This window comes from Pteropus medius, unplaced genomic scaffold (genome assembly GCF_902729225.1).
Source record: "Pteropus medius unplaced genomic scaffold, Ma_sr-lr_union100, whole genome shotgun sequence".
In the NCBI taxonomy this organism is placed as follows: domain Eukaryota; kingdom Metazoa; phylum Chordata; class Mammalia; order Chiroptera; family Pteropodidae; genus Pteropus; species Pteropus medius.
This window is the reverse complement of record NW_024351730.1, coordinates 26,200,550-26,220,886: the sequence shown is the minus strand read 5'-3', so window position 1 is coordinate 26,220,886 and position 20,337 is coordinate 26,200,550. Positions and strand designations below refer to the sequence as shown.

The 20,337-nt window shown below is 38.4% G+C and overlaps 1 protein-coding gene across 1 annotated transcript in view; it reads right to left on the bottom strand.

Moving 5' to 3' along the window:
- Positions 1-20,337, bottom strand: part of ANXA3 (annexin A3) — a 49,554-nt gene that overhangs the window by 7,461 nt on the left and 21,756 nt on the right. The window contains exons 5-12 of the mRNA XM_039845535.1: positions 18,874-18,987; positions 16,678-16,768; positions 11,798-11,877; positions 8,838-8,894; positions 8,382-8,475; positions 6,879-6,974; positions 3,032-3,090; positions 326-448 (exon numbers count right to left, since the gene is read on the bottom strand). Of these exons, the coding sequence (XP_039701469.1) occupies positions 326-448; positions 3,032-3,090; positions 6,879-6,974; positions 8,382-8,475; positions 8,838-8,894; positions 11,798-11,877; positions 16,678-16,768; positions 18,874-18,987 (714 nt within the window). The remainder of the gene's footprint in view (positions 1-325; positions 449-3,031; positions 3,091-6,878; positions 6,975-8,381; positions 8,476-8,837; positions 8,895-11,797; positions 11,878-16,677; positions 16,769-18,873; positions 18,988-20,337) is intronic.

Sequence of the window (20,337 nt, the reverse complement as noted above, 5' to 3'; positions counted from 1 at the left end):
ATTTTTTAAAAAAACCTTGCAATATAAAAAAATAGGTGAAAAACCTGCATATGCTACTCACAAAAGAAGAAAAATTAATGGCCACTAAATCCTAAAAAAAAAAAAATTGAGCATCCATTGTGTGCCTGAGCTTCTAGAATTGAAAAAATAGTCTCTATCTTTAAGGGCATTTTTTTATTACTATTTTAAATCCAGAAAACACATTTATGCATTGACAAGGAGGGAGAAATCTAAGTCACACATCTCCACATTCTAAAGATTATAAGAGAAAGGAAATAGGTAGCGAAAGGCAAAATGTGCTTACTATTTTTAAGAGGAGACTTACTTTAATTGCTGAATTTAGGGAGCAGCCATACTGCTTCTTAAACTCTGCTCGAATGTCCAAAAGGTCAATTTCTGATCTGGAAACCATTATTCGGTTCAGAGTGAACTCATCAGTTCCAGCACCCTGTTAAGAAATGCAATACAAATCTCATCAATCACAAAACAACATATAGATCTATATAAGAAAGAGACAATGGTGCACAAAATAATCAACCACAGTGACTCTTCACTCAGTTATCATCAAACTTCATCATTCATTTATTCAAGAACTATTTTTGGGGCACTTACTCTGTGCCTGTACCATTCCAAATGCTGAAAATGGAGATGGGATACCTGTGTTAAACTTCCAATTTTGTAAAGTACCCGATATTTCTTATAGGTCAAATTATACTGTACTATTACAATATCTGACACATAGGAAATATTGGGTGCTATGGGAACATATATTAGGGGAGCCTAATTAAGGATTAAGGATTAAAGATTAAGGATTAGAAAAGTTCTATCTGAGAAAGTGGTATTTAAGCTGAGGCCTAAATAGTCAGGAGAAAAGAAAGGGTGGGATTCACAGAGAGAGGGGAAAATGTTCTAGTAAAGAAAACAGCATATGTGAAGGTTTAGGGCAAGAAAGAACGCCACATTCAAGAGTACACAAATAATGGGGAGAAACAGCAAGAGATGTGTCTGGAAAGGCTAGACCTGATAAGCCATGAAACGAAATTCTGATTTAATCCCAAGTATGAAGAACTACTTCAGCCATTAAACGTGAGAGCATTGAGATCAGAGCAAATCTGTGGTTTTAGAAGATCCTTTTCACAGCAGCATGAGGAATGGATTGCAGGGCAGAAGAAGAGTGAAGATGACAGAATAAGAGTAGAAGATGCGAAACTTAACCAGAGGTGACTGCAAGGACAAAAAAAGAGATGATGATGGCCTGACATAGAAAATTGTCAGTATAGATGGAGAACAATGGGTAGATTTAAGAAATGCTTATAAAAGTAAATGACAAAACTTGATGTTCTATGAGGAGAATGAGGGGAGGAAGAATGTAAAATTTCTCAGCAGTTAGGTGGATGTTGACACCATTCACGTAACAAATGCTTATTGAGCATCTACTACATGCCAGGCATCGTTCCATATACTGTGTACATAGTAGTGAAAAACACAGAAAATACCTCTATTCTCATGGAGTTTATGTTCAAATGGATGGAGATGGTCAGTAAAGAAAATTAACAAATTGTTTAATAGTAAGAACTACGGAATTGAGTGTAACTGAAAGGGAGCCTACTGACCTGTGTAGTCAGGGAAGACCTCTCTTAGGAGGTGACATTTGAACAGAGACCTGACAGATGAGAAGGAGCCAGCCATAGATAGGTTTGGAAAAGGTACATTCCAGGCAGAGAGGACAACAGATGCAAAGACTCAGACATGGGAAGAGACTTGGCATAGCCGAGGAACAGAACGGCCAAGGTGGCTGAGGCACAGAGAGGAATGGCACGGCTTCAGACAGCTGGGCAAGGCCAGTCCCTGTTAGGGCTCTGGGGGTTAAAAATAATAATACTTTTCCTCCACTTTCTAAGTTCTAGCTGGGCTAATAATCAAATTAACAGAGAGAGATCAACAGGAGAAAATGGAATTTTTAATACATGAGTGTGGAGAATTCACATAAGCATGAAAATTCCAAAGACAGTGAGGCAACATTGGATATATATGACATTTGGACAAAGGAGAAAAGGGTGGGGGCAGGGTATTAGACTTCAGAAGTGAGAATGGGTGATTTACAAGTGGTTGAAGAAGAACAGAACACACACATGTGGCAGGCAAATTCTTGCTAGGCAACTCACACAATGGGACACAGAGTATGGAGCTAACAGGCCCCTGCCGGAAGCCCATACTTAATTCAGATTAGGCTACAGCCGCATCCTAAACTCTCCTTTTTGAAGTAGGTTTTTCTATCTGAATCTCTTGGGCAGGACAGGTAGGAGTGTCAAAGTTTCTTTCTTAATAACCAGCTTAAAAAGTTTCTTTTGTTTCTTGATAACCAGGTTAAAATCAGTATCCCAAGAGGCAAAACTTTTGGTCCCGTTCAGGGCTATCCATGGAGATGACTGAACACACGACAGGCGCAGACTTGGGGTGGGAGGTGAGATAAGGGAAATGATGTGTTCACTTTGGACATAACTCTGAAGGTGCATGTGGACTTCCATAGGAAATGTCCAGTAAAGAAACTGAAGCAAGCATGCTCCATGTGCCCGGCCACGTGCTAGGGTCTAAAGATATAAAAGAGAAACAAAAACTCTTGTACTCACGGAGTTCACCATCTAGAAGCAGCAACGGACAAGAAGACATGGTTGTTTCCATATCGTGAAAGGTTGCTGACTCAGCTCGGTTTATTTTAAGTAAGGCGGCCTGGCCTGAGATGCCACTAAGCCTAATGGGTCAAGTTTGAGAGTTGGCATTCTAAAACAAGTTCTACTGCCCACACATGACGTGAACTGGGGGAAATAATTTTGTCAGTGCTTCACTGTGCCTCTCTCTATAATGATTAGGATACTCATTATCAACCCCTGAGACAAATTAGTAGACAAATTAGCTACAAAAGAGAACTCATCAAAGTGGAAAAGAAGTATGAAATTCCATTGATATTAAGCACTATTTTTACATTCTCCTTGAGGGAAGCTAAGATCATGTATGAAATTTCCAGACCAACCTTCAAAGCTTGATGTAGTCTTTCAGCTAAAAAGGCAGGCATATTCCTTGCACAATGAACTGTATAAAAAGTAAAATAATATTCAGTTTCATTTAATAAAATTTGATGCATTTTTTAAAAAGGATTATTTGGGTAACCATACTATTCTCTACCCTCCCTAATAGCAGCCTTAATTTGGAATGAAAGAATGAATGCTTAACCAGAATTTCAAAACCTGATAATATAATATTTGCACAGAACTTTAGCACAGTAATTATCTTTAGCCATTGGGAAAATAAAATTACCTGCCAAAGAAACTCCCACATCAACTGACTCATCTCCAGATTCCACACACATGGACACCTACGCTCACACTGATAACTCCCTAGGGTGTATCGTTGCTCCTTTTCTAACAGCTTTGACTACTGATGAATAACTTGAGTCTAAAGATTGCAGAGATGTTGCTCCAAATAACTCATTAGGTAAGAAGGGGGCACTGGAGTTCAATCTAAAACCCATTTTTCAAATAGATTTTCTACTAAGTGGCTAGATTAGAATTTATAGGTTGGTTAGAGTAATTATATTAGAACCAGCACCTGTAATCTAAATTCAGCCACAATAACAATAAAACAAAGCAAAAAACCCTGCAATCTTTCCATTCTTTATTTTTTAAAAAAATAAAATAAAATAAAGCAGAAGTAAAACACAAAAAAGGAAACTTGCAGAAACATGAGCAAATTAATTATCCTTGAAATAAAGTGAAAATTGTCAGAAACAGAAAAGTTTGTAGTGAGTAAACCTATTTATTGCAACACAACCAGTTTTATAATCTTACATGTAATCTGCAGGTAGGAATCTGACCAAAAGTGAATACATTTTATAATGAGTTGTGGAGATGAGAACAAGAATAAGTAGTTTTCTCATAGTGCCTTACAGACTTTCTCTTAATGAAAGTGAAAAAGGCCTTTAGTTTGTGTAACTGACTTCAGGGAAATAGAAGTGGAAGTGCATTAGAAACTCACAGGGAATCTGGGACAAACATGAAAAGTGTTCGAAATGAACTTTAAAAAGAAATCAACCATTAGAATTGGTATCACTTATTTTTTCTCAGACTCATATTAAGCAAGACTTAATACTTTAATCAAAAGTTGTTATGCTTACTTTCATCCTATTAAGCTTTTCAATCATCTCCCTCTCCCTAAACGAAATCCTTAAAGAACCCTTTCTTTTTACAACCCTTGAGCTTGTCCTCTGCTTTATGTTCTTAAGCACTAGGCCTGCTTCTCATGGCCTATACTTTTAGGGAGGTGGTGGTAAATGTGGTGGAAGGAAGCTTGCTTAGCACCCAACATCACAAATAGGGAAACTCATTAATCTCTGAAACTCGGGGAATTCATTGAAATTAATTATAATGACCAAGTGTTCACAGTTGCCCATTTCTTACCCTCTGTGTTGTCTTGACCAAACTTTAGTCAGTCCTGTCTCCTCCCGGCATGTCCCTGAACTCTGGTTCCCCACCCTCGACTGAGCAAGCACTAAAACTCAAGAGAATCAGTTGACAGAGCAAGACACATTTCCTGTCAAACCCCAGCGTTCATGCTCCCTTGCTTATCCAACTTCCCCTTGAGAGAAACGCCTTTTCTGTTGATTTTGAGACTCCTGCACATTGCTGAAATGAGTGTTCTTCCTACTGCAATAGTCTTTTTGAATATGGCCTCTCCTTATCTAAGTCCAGATTTGACAACTAGAACTGCTTCTATTATGTATTTCTAAGATGATACAGCTCAGATGGGTTTCCATATAAAAAATTATATGTTGATATACTGTATTAGAATCCTTGTATATGACATATTTAGAACAGATAGATTTATTAACACAGAAAGTAGATTAGTGGTTACCAAGGCCTGGGGGCGGGGGGACTGCCAATGGGTACAGGGTTTCTTTTGGGGCTGATAAAAATATCCTAAATTTAGACTGTGGTAATGGTTGTATAATCCTATAAATACACTAAAAAACACTGAATTGCACACTTTGAGTGGGTGAATTTTATGGTATGTGAGTTATATCTCAGTGAAGATTTTAAAAACTTGATGTATTCCAATGGTAAATTGAAATAGAAAATGAAAGTGGGATATATCTTGAACTTTAAATTAGTTGAATTATAAGGTCTTTTAGTTGATATAATGTACATTATAGCCCAAATTTAGTGCATCATTCAATGTATATTTCCAAGAATCCTTCTTAGATCAATGAGTGAGAGTTCATACATCTCAATAAAGTTTTTCAAATATTACAGCAGGCTAGGTAAAAAGCAAAACTGATATAAAGATTAACAATCCAAAATGGAAAAACTTTAACTGACTATATTATTGCCACTGGAATATTCTCAGAACTAATTATGGAGACTGATCTTTATTCCATTTTTTTTTTTCAATCGAAAAAGAAGCTTTTTTTTCTTTCTTGGCCAATCTTTCAGCAATTCAATGAGAGTCAACGGTATTTTTTTTTTTTTTTTTGAGCAGCACTTGGATAAAAAAGCCTATTCTTGGCACTGAAGAGAGGATCAGAAGTTAAGTGATATAACATATGTGAAGGAAGCTCTGAGAATGGGGCTTTGAACTAAGGGAGTGCTTGCTCCTGGTGTATTTTTTGTAATTTACTTTAAAATACTTCAACATGGACTGTGTGGTATATGTGTGTTTCAGTCTATATCTACACAGCGGCACGTGAAATGGCTGGTTAGCATCAAAGATCATGGAGCCTGACTGCCTGGGTTAGAATTTTAGCTCTACCAGGTATTCCCTGGGTAACCTCTTTGCGCCTCAGGTTTACTGTCTCTACCAAGAGGATAATAATAGTCCCTAATCCATGGGGGTGTTGTGAGGCTTAAATGCATTGATATTCATAAAGAATCTGGCACAGTGCTGAGCACATGGTAAGTGCCAGGTGAGCGTTTATTTAAAAATACAGTTTGAGGAACCATGGTTGGGAGTTTACCTCCAGAGGTAGTGATTAATGTTTTAGGATGAATCAGAGGCTCGCTCCAGAAAAAGTCACTCTTAGACATCAACTAGCTTTACCTCACTAGAGGAGCTATTAATTATCATGATGGGTGTTAGAAAAGATTTTTCATTGATGAAATGACAAGACATGTGGAGTACAGGTACTCCAATCTTGGATTTAGTAGGGAGGAAGCCTGTAGCAAGCCCAGTAGCCACTGTAAATTAAAGTGGCTTAAGATTCCTAACAATCTTGTGTGTGTACAAGCGCTTAACAGATAACAGGTTCTTTTTTGCCTGTCTCTGACTGAATCCTGTCTTTGAAGAATGTCACATTCCTCTGAACAAATCTTTATTGCAAAATGTTCTTCGGGTGCCTAAAGGAACAGGCTGCTGAGACCTCATTGAGAAGGCAGTTCAGCTTATATAACGGTGTTTTTGTCTGCCTGTTAAACCACGTGTCTCTCTAGGAACAGATTCGGTCAGTGACTTACTTTTCGATACACTCGCCTGGTAGCACAGCCAAGGGGGAGGAGACCTATAGTTCTGACCTGAGCTCAACTTTTGTAGGCCACTGACATCTTCCAAAATAACCCAAAATGGTGAAGTACCAGATTGGCTTAGGTCTCAGCTTTCAACAAGGCTCAGAAATGTAATATTTTTACCTCTCAAGGAGTTTACAATCCAAACACGGTGACAAGTCAAATACATAGTTAAAAGCACAGTAAGACATAAAAAGATAACTTTTCATGCATCCATTTAACAATATTTGTTGAGTATATCGTGTGTACTGCGGACTATGCTGGGGGCTGTGGGAGCATAAAAAACAAGTGCAAAGCAATTTGGTTTATAAGCACTCAAGGGCTTACCTATGGCCAGCAGCAAATCTTCAAAATGCCCAGATAATTCTCCTTTTATGCTGTCCTCAATGTCTTTCTGGCTAATATTTCTGTATTCATCAAATGCTAAAAAGCAGCATCACAAAAACATTTAAAACATCCCAGCTGACCACACATGAAAATATTCCAGTTCTTGATTTGACATGCAGCAAAATCAAGTTGTTAAGTAGCAAGCTCAAAAACTCCCTTAAGTCATCAAAATTTGATTGAACATGGAAGTTTTTTTTTCATTTCTTTAAAAAAATCATCTACAATAAAACTTGAACTTCATAGGCCATTTTCTTCAATGATCTTCTCTCTCCCCTCTCCCTTCCCTCTTCCCAGGCTGTTAGCATTTAAAATAGCCTGAAAAGTTAAATAATAAATAATTTATCTAGTAAGGTCGGCTATTTTAAAATTATTGCAGCACCTGGGAAACAAAAGTGTGGCCATTAATCAAATGTGTTTTATCTGCTAGAGAAATCTTAAGTGTGAAGATGCCTTTGTGCCGAGTACTTTCCTAAGGGAGTGTGGCCTACTTCACACTGACCAGAAGGCATGCGAAATTCTTGATCAGTTTTGACCCCAAAGCAAAACCTGTATGTACCTCACCAAGTATACAGGCGTATTTTGCAAGCCGAGTAAATCTCTTCCAAGTACATTTAGAGAAAAAAAATTTTGGAGAAAGAGATCTAGGATTGTTTGGTTTTTATTTTTCAAATAAAGATATTACTAAAGTAAGTATGATGAACTATTACTATTATTTTATAAATGAAATTTTAATGCCCAAATTAAGGGAGGGCAATCACAGAATTAAAAAGTCATGGTAATATCTTTTTTTCCTCATTTTTCCATGAACTCAGAAGAAGCTGAGTTGTGCACTGTGGTTGTTCTCTTGACCTCCACCTGGAAGCCACAGTCACATGTTCACAGTAAATGGTGTTCTAGGCTTCTGGGTGCTTTTGTTTCCAGAATGGTTCAGGGAGATGTAGAGTGAGCGAGTGGGTGCTTAGTCGATCCACATAATAGTTGGTCTGACAGAGAGAGCTGTTCCCCCTCCCCCATTTACCTTCATATCAGAAAGAGTTGAATGTTAATTCATATTAAAGCATTAACAGAGATGCACAGTTTTTCTGGATAGTGGCTAAATAGGGAGGAGTTGGGGTGGAAGCAATGCAGTCAGGCTCCTCCATCCCATAGGAACACTCCTCTCTGCTCTCACCTCAGAGGTCTGCTCCTATTCTTCTTCCTGCTGTCCCTTTCCCATCTATTACCTGCCACTCACTAGGTAATCGACTCAGCTTCCAGGGGAAACAAGAGCGGTGTCAGTTCTGCCTTGACGTGGAACAAAGCTTCCCTATACTGTTTCCTAAACTGTCGATACATAAAAATGGAACCTTTGCAATTTTTAACTTCATTTTCTAGAACTTTGTATATTAAACCCAAAAGGCATTTGCAAAACAACACAAAGCCATAAGAATCGTGAGTTCTTACTTAGTTTTAGTTGAGGAAAGCTCCTTAAACATAGGATCTCAGTGAATTTATCTTCGTCCGTGCCCCATCTGTTCTCACCAGCATTATAGAGAATCTATGGGACAAGGGAGGAAGACTTAAATGTTAGTACGAACACAATTCTCTTTCTTTTTGAGGAGGTGGAATGAGAAGAGTGGGAGGTTTACTTCATTTTAAATGTAAGAGAGAGAATTATTCGAGTTTCTTGTCTTTAGCATTAGTAGACTAGAAATCTGATGGCTGGGGCGACAGGAAATAGGGGGAAAATAACCACCATTGGGAAGGCGGAGAGCTGAGTGGGTGATCCCCAACCTTCAGGCTTCTCCTTCAGACAGGACAGGAGAACAACAAACAGCCCCAGCTGGTGCCACAGAAATGAGAAAGCAGTCAGCGGTGGGGAATAGTTGAAGGAGATGTTTTCTTTGCTCTGTTACTGACCTGGGCATCTTTTTTGGCCAAATGCTCATCCACTTTCAGACTTTCATCTCTTCTGCCCTAAACAGGGAAGATGAAAACATGTACAACCCTTTTAAAGACAGAAAATTCTAACACATGGTATTCCAACCATCAGGGCATCTTAGAGATTCTTCTCTAGTGGAGGTCATGTAGCACAGAGGAATCAGGCATCCGGGGCTCTAGCTCTGGCTCTGCCACTAACGAGCCATGAAATTTGTAGCAAATCACATAACTTTCTGAACCTCAGTTTCCTCCTCTGAAAACTCAAAGATTTTAAAGGCATGAAAACACAAGTCAAAGAGTGGGAGAAAATATTGACACGCACATATCTGATAAAGGACTTGTATCTGAAATACATAAAGAACTCGACATTCTGCAATGAGATAGCAAACGATCCAATTGAAAAATGGGCAAAAGATCTGAAAAGACATCACATATACAGATGGCAAGCAAGCACATGAAAATATTCTCAACGTGATATGTCATTAAGGAACTGAAACTTAAAACAATAAGATAGCACTACACACTTATTAGAATAGGTAAGATCCAAAACACTGACAACACCATATTGCTGGCAAGGATTTGGAGCATCTGGAACTCTCATTCCTTGCTAGTGGGAATGCAAAATGGTACAGCCACTTTGGAAGACAGTCTGGCAGTTTCTTAACAAAACTACACATACTCTAACTATGTAATTACGCTCCTTGGTACTTATCCCAAGGAACTGAAAACATGTTTACACAAAAATTTTCATATTAATGTTTATAGAAGTTTTTATTCATAATTGCCAAAATTTGGAAGCAACTAAGATGCTCTTCAACAGGTGAATCATATACATTAGAATACCCAGATAATGGAATAGTATTCAGCAATAAAAAGGAAATGAGCTGTCAAGCCATGAAAAGACACTTAGCATACTGCTAAGTAAAGAAGACGGTCTAAAAAGGCTACACACTGTATAATTCCAATTATATGACAGTCTAGAAAAAGCAACTATAGAGACTGTAAAAAGATCAATGGTTGCCAGGAGTTCAGCGGTAGGAAGAAAAGGAATGATTAATTGGAGCACAGAGGATTTTTAGGGCAGTAAAACTATTCTGTATGATACTGTAATGGTTGTCACGTGACAACAGACATTTGTGAAAACCCATAGAATGTATGATGCTAATGTAGAACACAGAACCCCAATGTACAGCCACGGGCTTTAGTTAATAATAATGTATCAGTATTCATTCATCAACTGTAACAAATTTACCACTTAATGCAAGATGTTAATAATAGGAGAAACAGTGAGGGGATGGGAGGAAAGGCATAAGGGAGGTCTCTGTACTTTCTACTCAATTTTTCTGTAAATCTACTCTAAAACTGCTCTAAAAAGTCTAGTAAAAAAAACCCTCAAGTTCCCCACCAACTCTACTGTTGAAGGCTTTGTGGCTACATGTGAGTGTGTGCTCACGCACAAACACTTGAGCACGTTATAGAAAGATGGGAGAAGGAGAGGGAAAAGAGGATTGCCTGAATGATTTTGAAAATTATAAGAATGAAACATTTGTATATAATATTTTTAAAATGCATGTTCCTATTTTCAAACACTAGATTCTTGTATGCCAGTCTGATTTTTGCATAATTTCCTTTATTTGCTTCTTTTAAGTGCTGCTGATTCTCTACTGTTAGTTTGCCTTCTTGTTCTCTTATCATGCACTCTTTTCCAATGATATAAATGCTGATTATCATTGGTATTAATAATAATAATCTGCTACCACCATGTATTGATCACTTTCTATGTGCTAAGTGCTTCATATCCTCTATTGTCCGTCTGTCTGTCTGTCTGTCTATCTATCATCTATCTAATCTTTGAAGCACCCTATGAGGTTAGTACTATTATTACTTTAATTTTACAAATGTAAAAACAAAGGCTTTAAATGTTCAAGTAATTTGTCCAGACATATAAATCTAGTAGGCAACGGAAGAGCATAAGATTCCAGGTCTGTTTGATTTTAAAACCCTGCCCTGAAGCCCTACTCTCCACTGCCTCCTGTGGGTCTGTGTGGGTATGTGCACACACAAATGGATGTGCACTTTTGAATATGAACCTCTGAGAAAATATGCTTCCAGCAATGCCTCATAAATTGGGTTTGTAGGTTCAATCTTTAAAAGGTTTTCACTATTTTAAAACAACTGAAGCCAAAGTTAAGATAAATTATTTTCTAGTGGCATAATGTCTCACTTTGACAAGCGCTGTTTTAGCCCTCAGGCTGAGACCGTGTTGGGATTTTCCCACACATTAAGGGCTGTATAAATCAGCTGAAAGAGGCCAGTGAAAGGGGACTTAAATTATATCTTATCCTTGACCTTGCCACCTTTAAAGTCATGAGCTTCCTATAAAGTGACAGCAAGGTGTGGCCTCATTTGGTCACATGGTGATAAATGGTTTAGCAACTCTTCCAAAGGTTCGAGAATGAAGTTGCAGCAAGCCAATTTTTTTTTTTTAAATCCCAAGACTGATATACCCATCTCTGAAGATAATTCTTCTGTATCATGCTTCCTACTTAATTTAAATGCTAACAAAAGAAATATATTCTTTGGGGTCCAGAAAAAAATAAATATGTTCTTAAAAATGGAGACACTTATAATGGAAATGAAAAGTTGTTTTATGTCAGATGAATTATCAGAACATTTCTAATGTATTGAGAAACTCGAGCAAAACACTTTTAACCCGTATATTAACCAAAAAAAGATTTTTTTGTTCCATCATTATGTTACACTTTATGAGGGTGATTAATTACACCGCTTGGTGCCAATGAAAATGTAAAATGAGCAAATCGTTTCATAAGGAAAATTACAAGCTCATGGTCTCAGTTTGCTTATTTTTAAACTCTCTAATAATTATTATTGGTCATGCAGCTTATTGAGGAGTTAAAAAGTAAAACATAAAGCCTTACATCTGCCAAAGTCAACAGAGCTTTCCGGAAGTCACCAGATGTTTCAGAACTAATGTCATCTCCAAGACTCTTCTTATATGCTGAAACCAAAAAAGAATGAAATTAAGCCTTGACAAATGGAAAAATATTATTATAAAAAGTTGACACTGGCAAAGAATGAGGACCTGATAAAATAAATCTTGCTTTTTTTTTTTAAACATTGTGGTGCTCTTCTGAGACAGACATATTCTTCTTGTAACTGCTACTGTAGTATGTATTGTGGTAGATGCACAAGAACAGTAAGAATTTCCATTCTAGATCAAATCAAGGTCCATTTCATATGACAATGGCACTGAAGAACATACGTATCCTGGGAGTATTAGAGTGGACAAGCTGCTAGTATGGCTTCTAATTTCTATGATCTCCTTCTTTCATAGTACCAGAACCCTGATATTGATCAACACATAACGCACCCTGTATAAAGTCTACACTGTCAGCTTTCCTCTTAGCTAGGTATAGCTCTGTAACTAAGTTCTTGGCAATGAAATGTAGGCAGATAAACATGACGTTGCTGAGAAATCTCTTTAAGAGATGGCTCATGCTCATCTTAGTCTTTTCCTCCAAAGTACTGCCTGGTGTGTTGATTGATACCTGGAGCTCAGGCGGCTAATCTGGACTATGAAGATGAGGACAACATATTAGTGATGGTATAAAAGTAGGCAGGAAGGAGCCTGGATTGCTCAAAGTTTTGTAGCGCTATCCTGCCAGTCCTAGAATTACCTGTCTCCAGAATTCTTCTACATGTGAGAAAAATACATCTATATCTTATCAGAGCCATTGTTATTTTTCTGTTTTATTGAACCTAACCTTAATCTTAATGCATACAGATAGACTGTATTATTTGATACTTCTCAAAAATAAGAAAGCTGCCCTAAAACATATTATTTTTCCATAACAAATGACAACTGTATATTCATATATTTTAGTACTGACTAGTTATAGCCCCTTTTGCATAGCTTGTTATGTGCGGTGTCCACTAATTTTAAATCTCTGTTCTGCTTCATCCATGCCTTATAGTGATCTGCATGGACCCACGATCTACCTGGATGTGGCTGACACCAGGTTGCCGTTTGAACTCTGCCTGCATCTTTCTCAAGAGCTCTATAAATTAGTCGTATGAATGCTTGTCCTTTTAAATCACTAAAAGACAGTTATAGAAAGTGATATCAGATTAGCTAATAGCAAGAACTGTGTTGAGATAGAAACTCTTCTAGCATGAATTTAGTAAATCTTGAAATCTTTTTATGAAATTTATAACTCTTCAGAGCAATTCGAATAAGCAAAATCCACTATAAATATATCTAAGTAATAATAACACTAGGTAGGCATCATTTACCTAACAGTCATGATATTGTTGCATTGATCTACCACTCTAATTAGGAACAAAAATAATTTTAAAATATCAAGCCAAAGAATAAAGCTTTCATTTGTGAGAATTTGAGGAAATATTTTATAATTTTATAATTATCGAGATGAGATCTTATAGAGATCTCATGTAGCCTCCCCACACTTCCTTTTATCACAGATATTTTGCAGGAAATAATATAAAGTAGAGTAAAAATATGAAAATAATTTCAATGCAACCCGACAACTATTCTATAAATTTGAGGTACAATGTGATACAGAAAACTAAATATGATGTTTTAATAGTGCAGGAGCCTGAAGCAGAACCTAGAGTTCTTAATCCCTGATTCAGTATTCTCTCACACACCATTAACTTTAGAATACTGGAGAGAGTTCAGAATTCAGCTATTTATTTAGACTCCATAGTGTCGTTGTACTGCACGAGTCACATAAAATGCCTGGTCCTTTTATGAGGGCCAAGTTGATAGCCTCCTTTGATGGATGTCTTATGCATGGTCACCATTTCACATTATACGACACCATCACTCTTTCCACAGCTGACTGCAAGAGAGTTGGCGTTTGACTCTAGGTGGCCAGCAGCCGAAGAGGTGACCTGGTGAGAATATGTTGCCCAGAATAATGCTCTCTATTAGAGAGTGCCTTCCTGAGTCCACTGGCTCTTGTCCCTCAGGGAGTGAGCTGTATGGAAAAAGAGACAAAGACAACAGAGTAACAAAGAAGTGAAAAGGCCCCCAGAAATAAGTCACAAAACAGAAGCCACGAGTAACAAAAGTCCAACGGCAAATATAAATCTTGAGTAGACAAATACCATGTAGTAAGGAAAGAGAAGTTACTTGGTGGTGTCAAGAACAGCAGAAGCAGAGGGGAGAGATGTGCTATAAGGAAAACGTCGGCACGAGGAGCAATGGATGCCTGAGGCTGAGGCACTGACAAGACAGCTGAGTCCCTGGAGTAGTGCTGTGTCCTGAATCTCTGTAAAGTATGGCAATCCATGATTGAGACTATTTCCTTTCTTTACTTCTTGTGTATCATTAATCCCTACTAACCAAGGTACCCTAGATAACATCTCATTCCTAATAGCCTTAGAAAGCTTAACACACACAGGTATCAGGGCATCTGGTAACTTTGAACTATTATCAGTTGTCATATTTATGAAACAACAGTTCTAAATGCTAGAACTTTCGCTTGACTTTTAAGACCCCAATCTCAATCTTCAGGATACTCATTCAATAAATATTTGAATTTGTCCTCCATTTGTTCTGGGCACCAGAGCTACAGCAGTGAATGAAACAGACAAAAATCCCACCTTCATAAGAGCTTACATCTTATGATTGTTTGTACTTAAGTGCCGGACTCCAGGGAGTCATTCAGGGACAGGTCATCTCATGGCACAGTAACTTTTCTAAGAAACACCAGGAAACACCAGGAAGTAAAAAGGAGCTCCTGGCTCTGATGATTTTGTATATGCAAATCATGTTGAACTGAGAGAACCAAATATTTTAAACACCTGCAACATAGCCATTTTGCTTGGTATTAAGCAATGATCTCCTCTACTCCAAATTTACCCTTCTCTACCCTGTTTTGTGCAGCTGGGGTTGGGTCTCTGCATATTACATTTCTCTTTTGTATCCCCTGCTTACAGGTTCCACCAAAAGGTGGGGATAGAGGGAGACCGGAAGGAAGGAGGAAGAAAGAACATGCTATTTCCTTGCTTTCAGGTCAGTGTCAACCCAGTGAAAGGCTTTCCCCCTGACAGAAGTAGTTGTCTCCAGGCTCTTAGAACAAGCCACTTTGCACCCCCATGGGGGTAGGCAGCTCCAGCCAGGTGGAGCCCTTTGCAGAGATCTGAACTTCAGTTCCTTAAGCCTCTCCTCTGAGCGCCTGATGCACTAACACCTGCAAGATAGTGCTTCTCTTCTGAGCTTCTAGTTTCTGAAAACCCTGACCTCTTTCCTTTGTTGTCCTAGTCCTAGGGGTTATACCTCTATGCTACACCTGTGTTCCCTTTTTGTTTTTTTCAGTCCTCTAAAAGGTGTTTAAGAAATTCTCGATATTGAATTAGCTCTGTTAAAAAACTAGTGTTATTTCTATTTTTCTGACTAGACCCTGATTAGCACAACCATAATAAAACAGCCAGTTCCCTATCACTGACATATTTACCACCTAATGAGAATTTTTCAAAGTAACTTCTCTAACACCCATCTGGGGGCCACTATATCCCTTCTTTGGACCTCTCCCACTGTAAAAGGTCCCCGATATACAAACAGAGAAACATGGATCCCTCAAGGTACTTGGGGAGGGCTACAGGGGCTGTTTATAAACAGAATTGGGCTGGTAATTATCTCTGGTTCCTTGGAGATAACCTCTGAATCCTTGGAATTTCCAAAATAATAGGATAGTCTTTGTTATTTGTGGCAGGTCCCATGAACCACATCTCAGTTTTGACTAACAAGATGACTTACGATCTGAGTGATTAGGAGCTGGTCACACCAGAAAGACCAACTATGTGATAGAGAGATCAAGTTTTGAACCACATGATATCATCTTGACCTCCAGGGGGAGGAGGATAACTGGAGATGAGTTCAGTCATGTGGCCAGTGATTCAATTAAGTGGTCTACGTAGTGAAACCCCAATAAAAACTCTAGATACCAAAGATCAAGTGAGCTTCCCCTGGTTGGTAACTATACATTGATGTGCTGGGAGGGTCACACCTCCTGAAGACACGGAAGCTTTGCATTTGGGACCCTCTTAGACTTCTCCCTATGCATTTCTTCATTTGACTGGCCCTGGTTTATATTCCTTATAGTTAATCTGTAATTGTGAGTAGAGCACTTTCCTGAGTTCTGTGAGTCATTCTAGTCAGCTACTGGACCCAAGGGAGTAGTGAGAACCCCTGAATTTGTAGCCATTTGGTTATAAGTGCCTGTGGCCTGGGAACACCTGAGCTTGTGGCTGGTGTCTAAAGTGAGGGTAGCCTTCTGGGGCCTGTGCTCTAACTTGTGAAGTCATGCTAACCAAGGGTAGTTAGTGTCAGAATCGCAATGCAGGTGCTTTCTAATTTTTATACAGCTGACAGAATATTAAGACTTTAACTAATTATACTGAATCTACATGTTCAACATTTAATTTCCCACACCAAAAATCACAAGGCCAATCTAAGTGGTTTTTAACATGTTAATATACAAGGATTTGAGTCTCTTACATTGGTGAAAATAGTTGATTCAATTAAGTAGTGATTGCTGAGAGCAAAGTGCAAAGTGCTAATGCCACTGTCATGTAGCAGTTTCTAGTTTGATCATATTTAAATTTTCTATGAAAATCCACAGACCTTAGCCCATTTTAGAATGTGTCCTCCTTTTTATGTCTTGTCCTCTCAAAATGCCTTGTGAAGAAGAGATTGGTGGGTTACTGGGAAAAGCAACATTGGCTCATACACGTGTGAACAGTGGGAAAGGTAAGGAGAAAATAAGATCACCTGTGTAGTAGGCTTGAGCGATCTCTTTCATCTGCCTGCTTGTCCTGGTGGTTAAGATTTCAATCAATGCATCTTCATTTGTTCCAGTGCCCTAAAAAGGAAAAGGAAGCTTATTTTAAGAAGACTTAAAAACTTAGTTTCATGCATTTCAGTCTTAATAGCTTGTTTTATACAGATGAAAAGACCAGTGTTGAATAAATCAACATACGGTCCTATAACGCTCTAAAGTGGTTTTCTAATTTTTCATATTTTATAATTAAAATAACACGAATCACGTGGAATTAACTGACATTGAAATTTTCAAAAAAAATTATACTCTAGTATAAAAATCAACTGAATAATTCTAATAAGAAATAGTATAAAGGGAAAAGCCTATGTCATTTAAGATCAGAAGTGAGCATTCAACATGCCATTATATTAGGGCTCTGCAATTCTTTTGAATGAGTTCACCCTTACACCAACATTCTGGGTCGGTTAGCATATGTCATCCTTTTCATACAGGGAGATTTTTAAAGCTTCAATAATGTACCTCACAGGCCCACTCAGTTTGAAGACTAGGTACTCCAGAGCTTTGGTCTATACTGAGGTCGCCGAATCACACTGTGACTGTAAGAGCAGCCATTTACAGTAGGACTTATTCGAATAAGGCCAGTGCAGCATATGAACAGAGGCTGAATTTTGTCCTCTGTGGTAGAGATTCCTAGTTGTGCCTAATATCGCTCCTTTAAAAATTACGAATTAGTTTATTTTTAAATACACAATTTTTTGAGCAGTTTTAAGTTCTCGGCAAAATTGAATGGATCTGATATCTCTTTTATCTTCCTTGCTTAGTAAAAGAAGCCCTAAATTTTAACTTAGCACATAGCTACCCAAATAAATGCCATATTTCTCAGCTTTCCTTAGAGCCAGATTTATCCACATAACTAAATTCTGATCGATGGACTTTACGTGAAGTATCATGTACAATTTTTGAGAGTCCTTAAAAATCGAGGGTGAACCTTTGTCTCTTACTCTTTTTAGCTGACTGGGATAAAGACATAATTGCAGGATCTTAAGCTGGATCTTTGTTGAATTGAGCTGGTCAGGGGACTGAGGGAGGATAGGGCATTATGGTCAGTTTTATGTGTCAACCTGGCCAGGCTACAGTCCTCAGTTATTTAATCAAACACTCATCTATGTGTTGCTGTGAAGGTGTTTTGTAGATATAACTAAAGTCCATTATCAATTGACTTCAAGTAAAGGAGATTATCATAGATATTCTAGGTGGGCCCAATTTAGTCAGTTGAAAGCCTTAAGAGCTCAGGCTTCTCTGAAGAAGAAATTCCACCTGTGGGCATCATCTTCCAGATGATGCCAAGCGTTCCAGCCTGCCCTTCAGATTTTGAATTTGCCTAGCCGGCTCCAAAATCGTGTAATCAACTCCTTGCAATAAATCTCTTAATATAAATCTCCTGCCTACTGGTTCTGCTTCTCTGAGGAACCCTGACTGATACAGATACAATTTTTAAAAATCACAGAGATAGACAGGAGTCAGACTGTGTTGGATGATGAAGGTCACGGTAAGAAGTTTGGATTTTAAGTATTCAAAGCCATTGGCAATTTATGCACGTGAATAGTATAATTTGATCCTAAAAGTAACTTTATAAAAATAATTTTGGCTATTCTATGTGAATAAATTTGAGGTGGGCAAATATGGAGGCAAAGGGACCAGTTAGGAGGCAATCGATATTGTCCAGTCAAGAGATGATGGTGGTTGAACTACAATGTTAGCAATGGATTTTGAGAGATGTACACACATTTTTGATAAATTTTGGAATAAAGCTAATGGACCTGCAGATAGATTTGGGAGCTCTGAAGAATAAGGGAAAGCAAAGTATCAAAGATAAGGTTTTTGGGATAAGCAATGGGTTTGATGATGCTGCCGTTTATTCTCAGTGACAACAAAATAGAGAATATGACTCCTCAGGTCAGAAACAAACAAACAAAATTAGGATATTACAATATCCTTTCAGCCCCAGGAACATGTGGGCTCGAGGTTCCACAACTGCTACCCATTTCAGGACTGTTCAACCACCTGGAGAGCACAGAAATGACATCCAAATCTATCACATTCACACCCATGTCTCAAGTTTACAGCAAAAGTTCACTGGTAGAAAGTCAAATCCTGGGCAGAAATGGCTTGTGTAGAGCTCATACCTTCATGGATTTCTTCAGCTGCTTTGCATCAAACACTGCTGGAGGAGTCACGAGGGCCACCATGAGATGCTCAAAGTGGCCAGAAAGGTCGCCCTTCAAGTCATTTTTCAGTTCCTAAAATAACAAACCCCAAAAAAGTTAAGTATGACATACTCTTCCTTTCTCTAAAGTTACCAAGTGAAAGATGAACATATGTAACAATCCTGACAAAAACATTCCCATCCACAGGGAATAAACATAAATGGTGAAAATATTTCTATGGATATCAACCTGCATTTTATGATCGCTTTAAAAATGTTTTGTTTTACAGAATTTTTCTGAAGGAAAGCCAATGGAGGGGGTTCCGTGGGTGCCACAGATAGGAACTGAGTATTCAGATGCACTTTCTAGGCCCTTGATACTCTAAATGCTTCGGTCGGGGTAAGGAAAGAGGAAGAGATGGGGGAGCCCTGTAATTCACACCCAACTTCATTGGTAGGTGTCCTCTTCCTGCCTTGCTTCTCAGTGACTGCCAAAGAGCTTCAAAGAGAAGAAGGGAGGGAAGACAGTGGCTGGTCATTTGCCTCCGGTAAGAGAGTAGAACTTGGAGGCATCAAAAGTAGTTTTCTGGCAACAACAGCAGGGGAAACCCTAAATGTGGTGATGGGTCACATATTACTTATTGATAGTGTCCTGTAGTGCTGTTTCCACACATTACATAAGTCTGGTCCATCTCCCCTGCTTGAAGGCAGGTAACATGGTTTCTATTTCCAATATTCAAAGGAGTGTTAGTGAATAATTACCTTTCCTGATCTTGATTATTTTCAGCTCTGAAACAGGCTGGCAGCCTCCCAGACTGCTATGACAATGTGGACATAGACCAGGGTCTACCATTCCACTAGGGGGCCCTGCGTGGGAAAGGTTATGCTTCTACATGCAAATTGCATGCAAATGGATGGAAGCAAGTGTCACTAGCTCTGCTTTAATTGCTGCAGGGTGTTTCCTCTCTAAAGGTTAAATTCCACTACCATCTGTTCTCAGCCCAAGACTTTCCAACTGAAACTTATTTCACATGCTCTCATTCTGTTTCACTGTGAGAAATGGTTGTTACCCTTCACCTTCATCCTTCCCCGCTATTTTGGAAATCCTGAAAGGCCAATGGATCATTCATGTTCCCTATAGGCGAGTGCGTTGCCTTGCCTAGAAATCTGGCAATTCGTTTAATTCGACAAATGTTTACCTGGCTCCCACTAGGCATTTAAATGTGGGTTAGACACAAACCTTACCCTTAGTACATTATGCTGTAATAAGAAAAATAGAAATATTCAAAGATAAAATTTCAATATAATATGTTAAGTGTCTTATAAAGTGTGAAGGTTAAGTATTTAAGAATAGTGTTTCAGTGGAGTCTGGGAGCTTGGAGAACACTTTCAAGAGGAGATGCCTGAACTGCCTTTGGATGTCCACTAGACACTCTCAATTCTC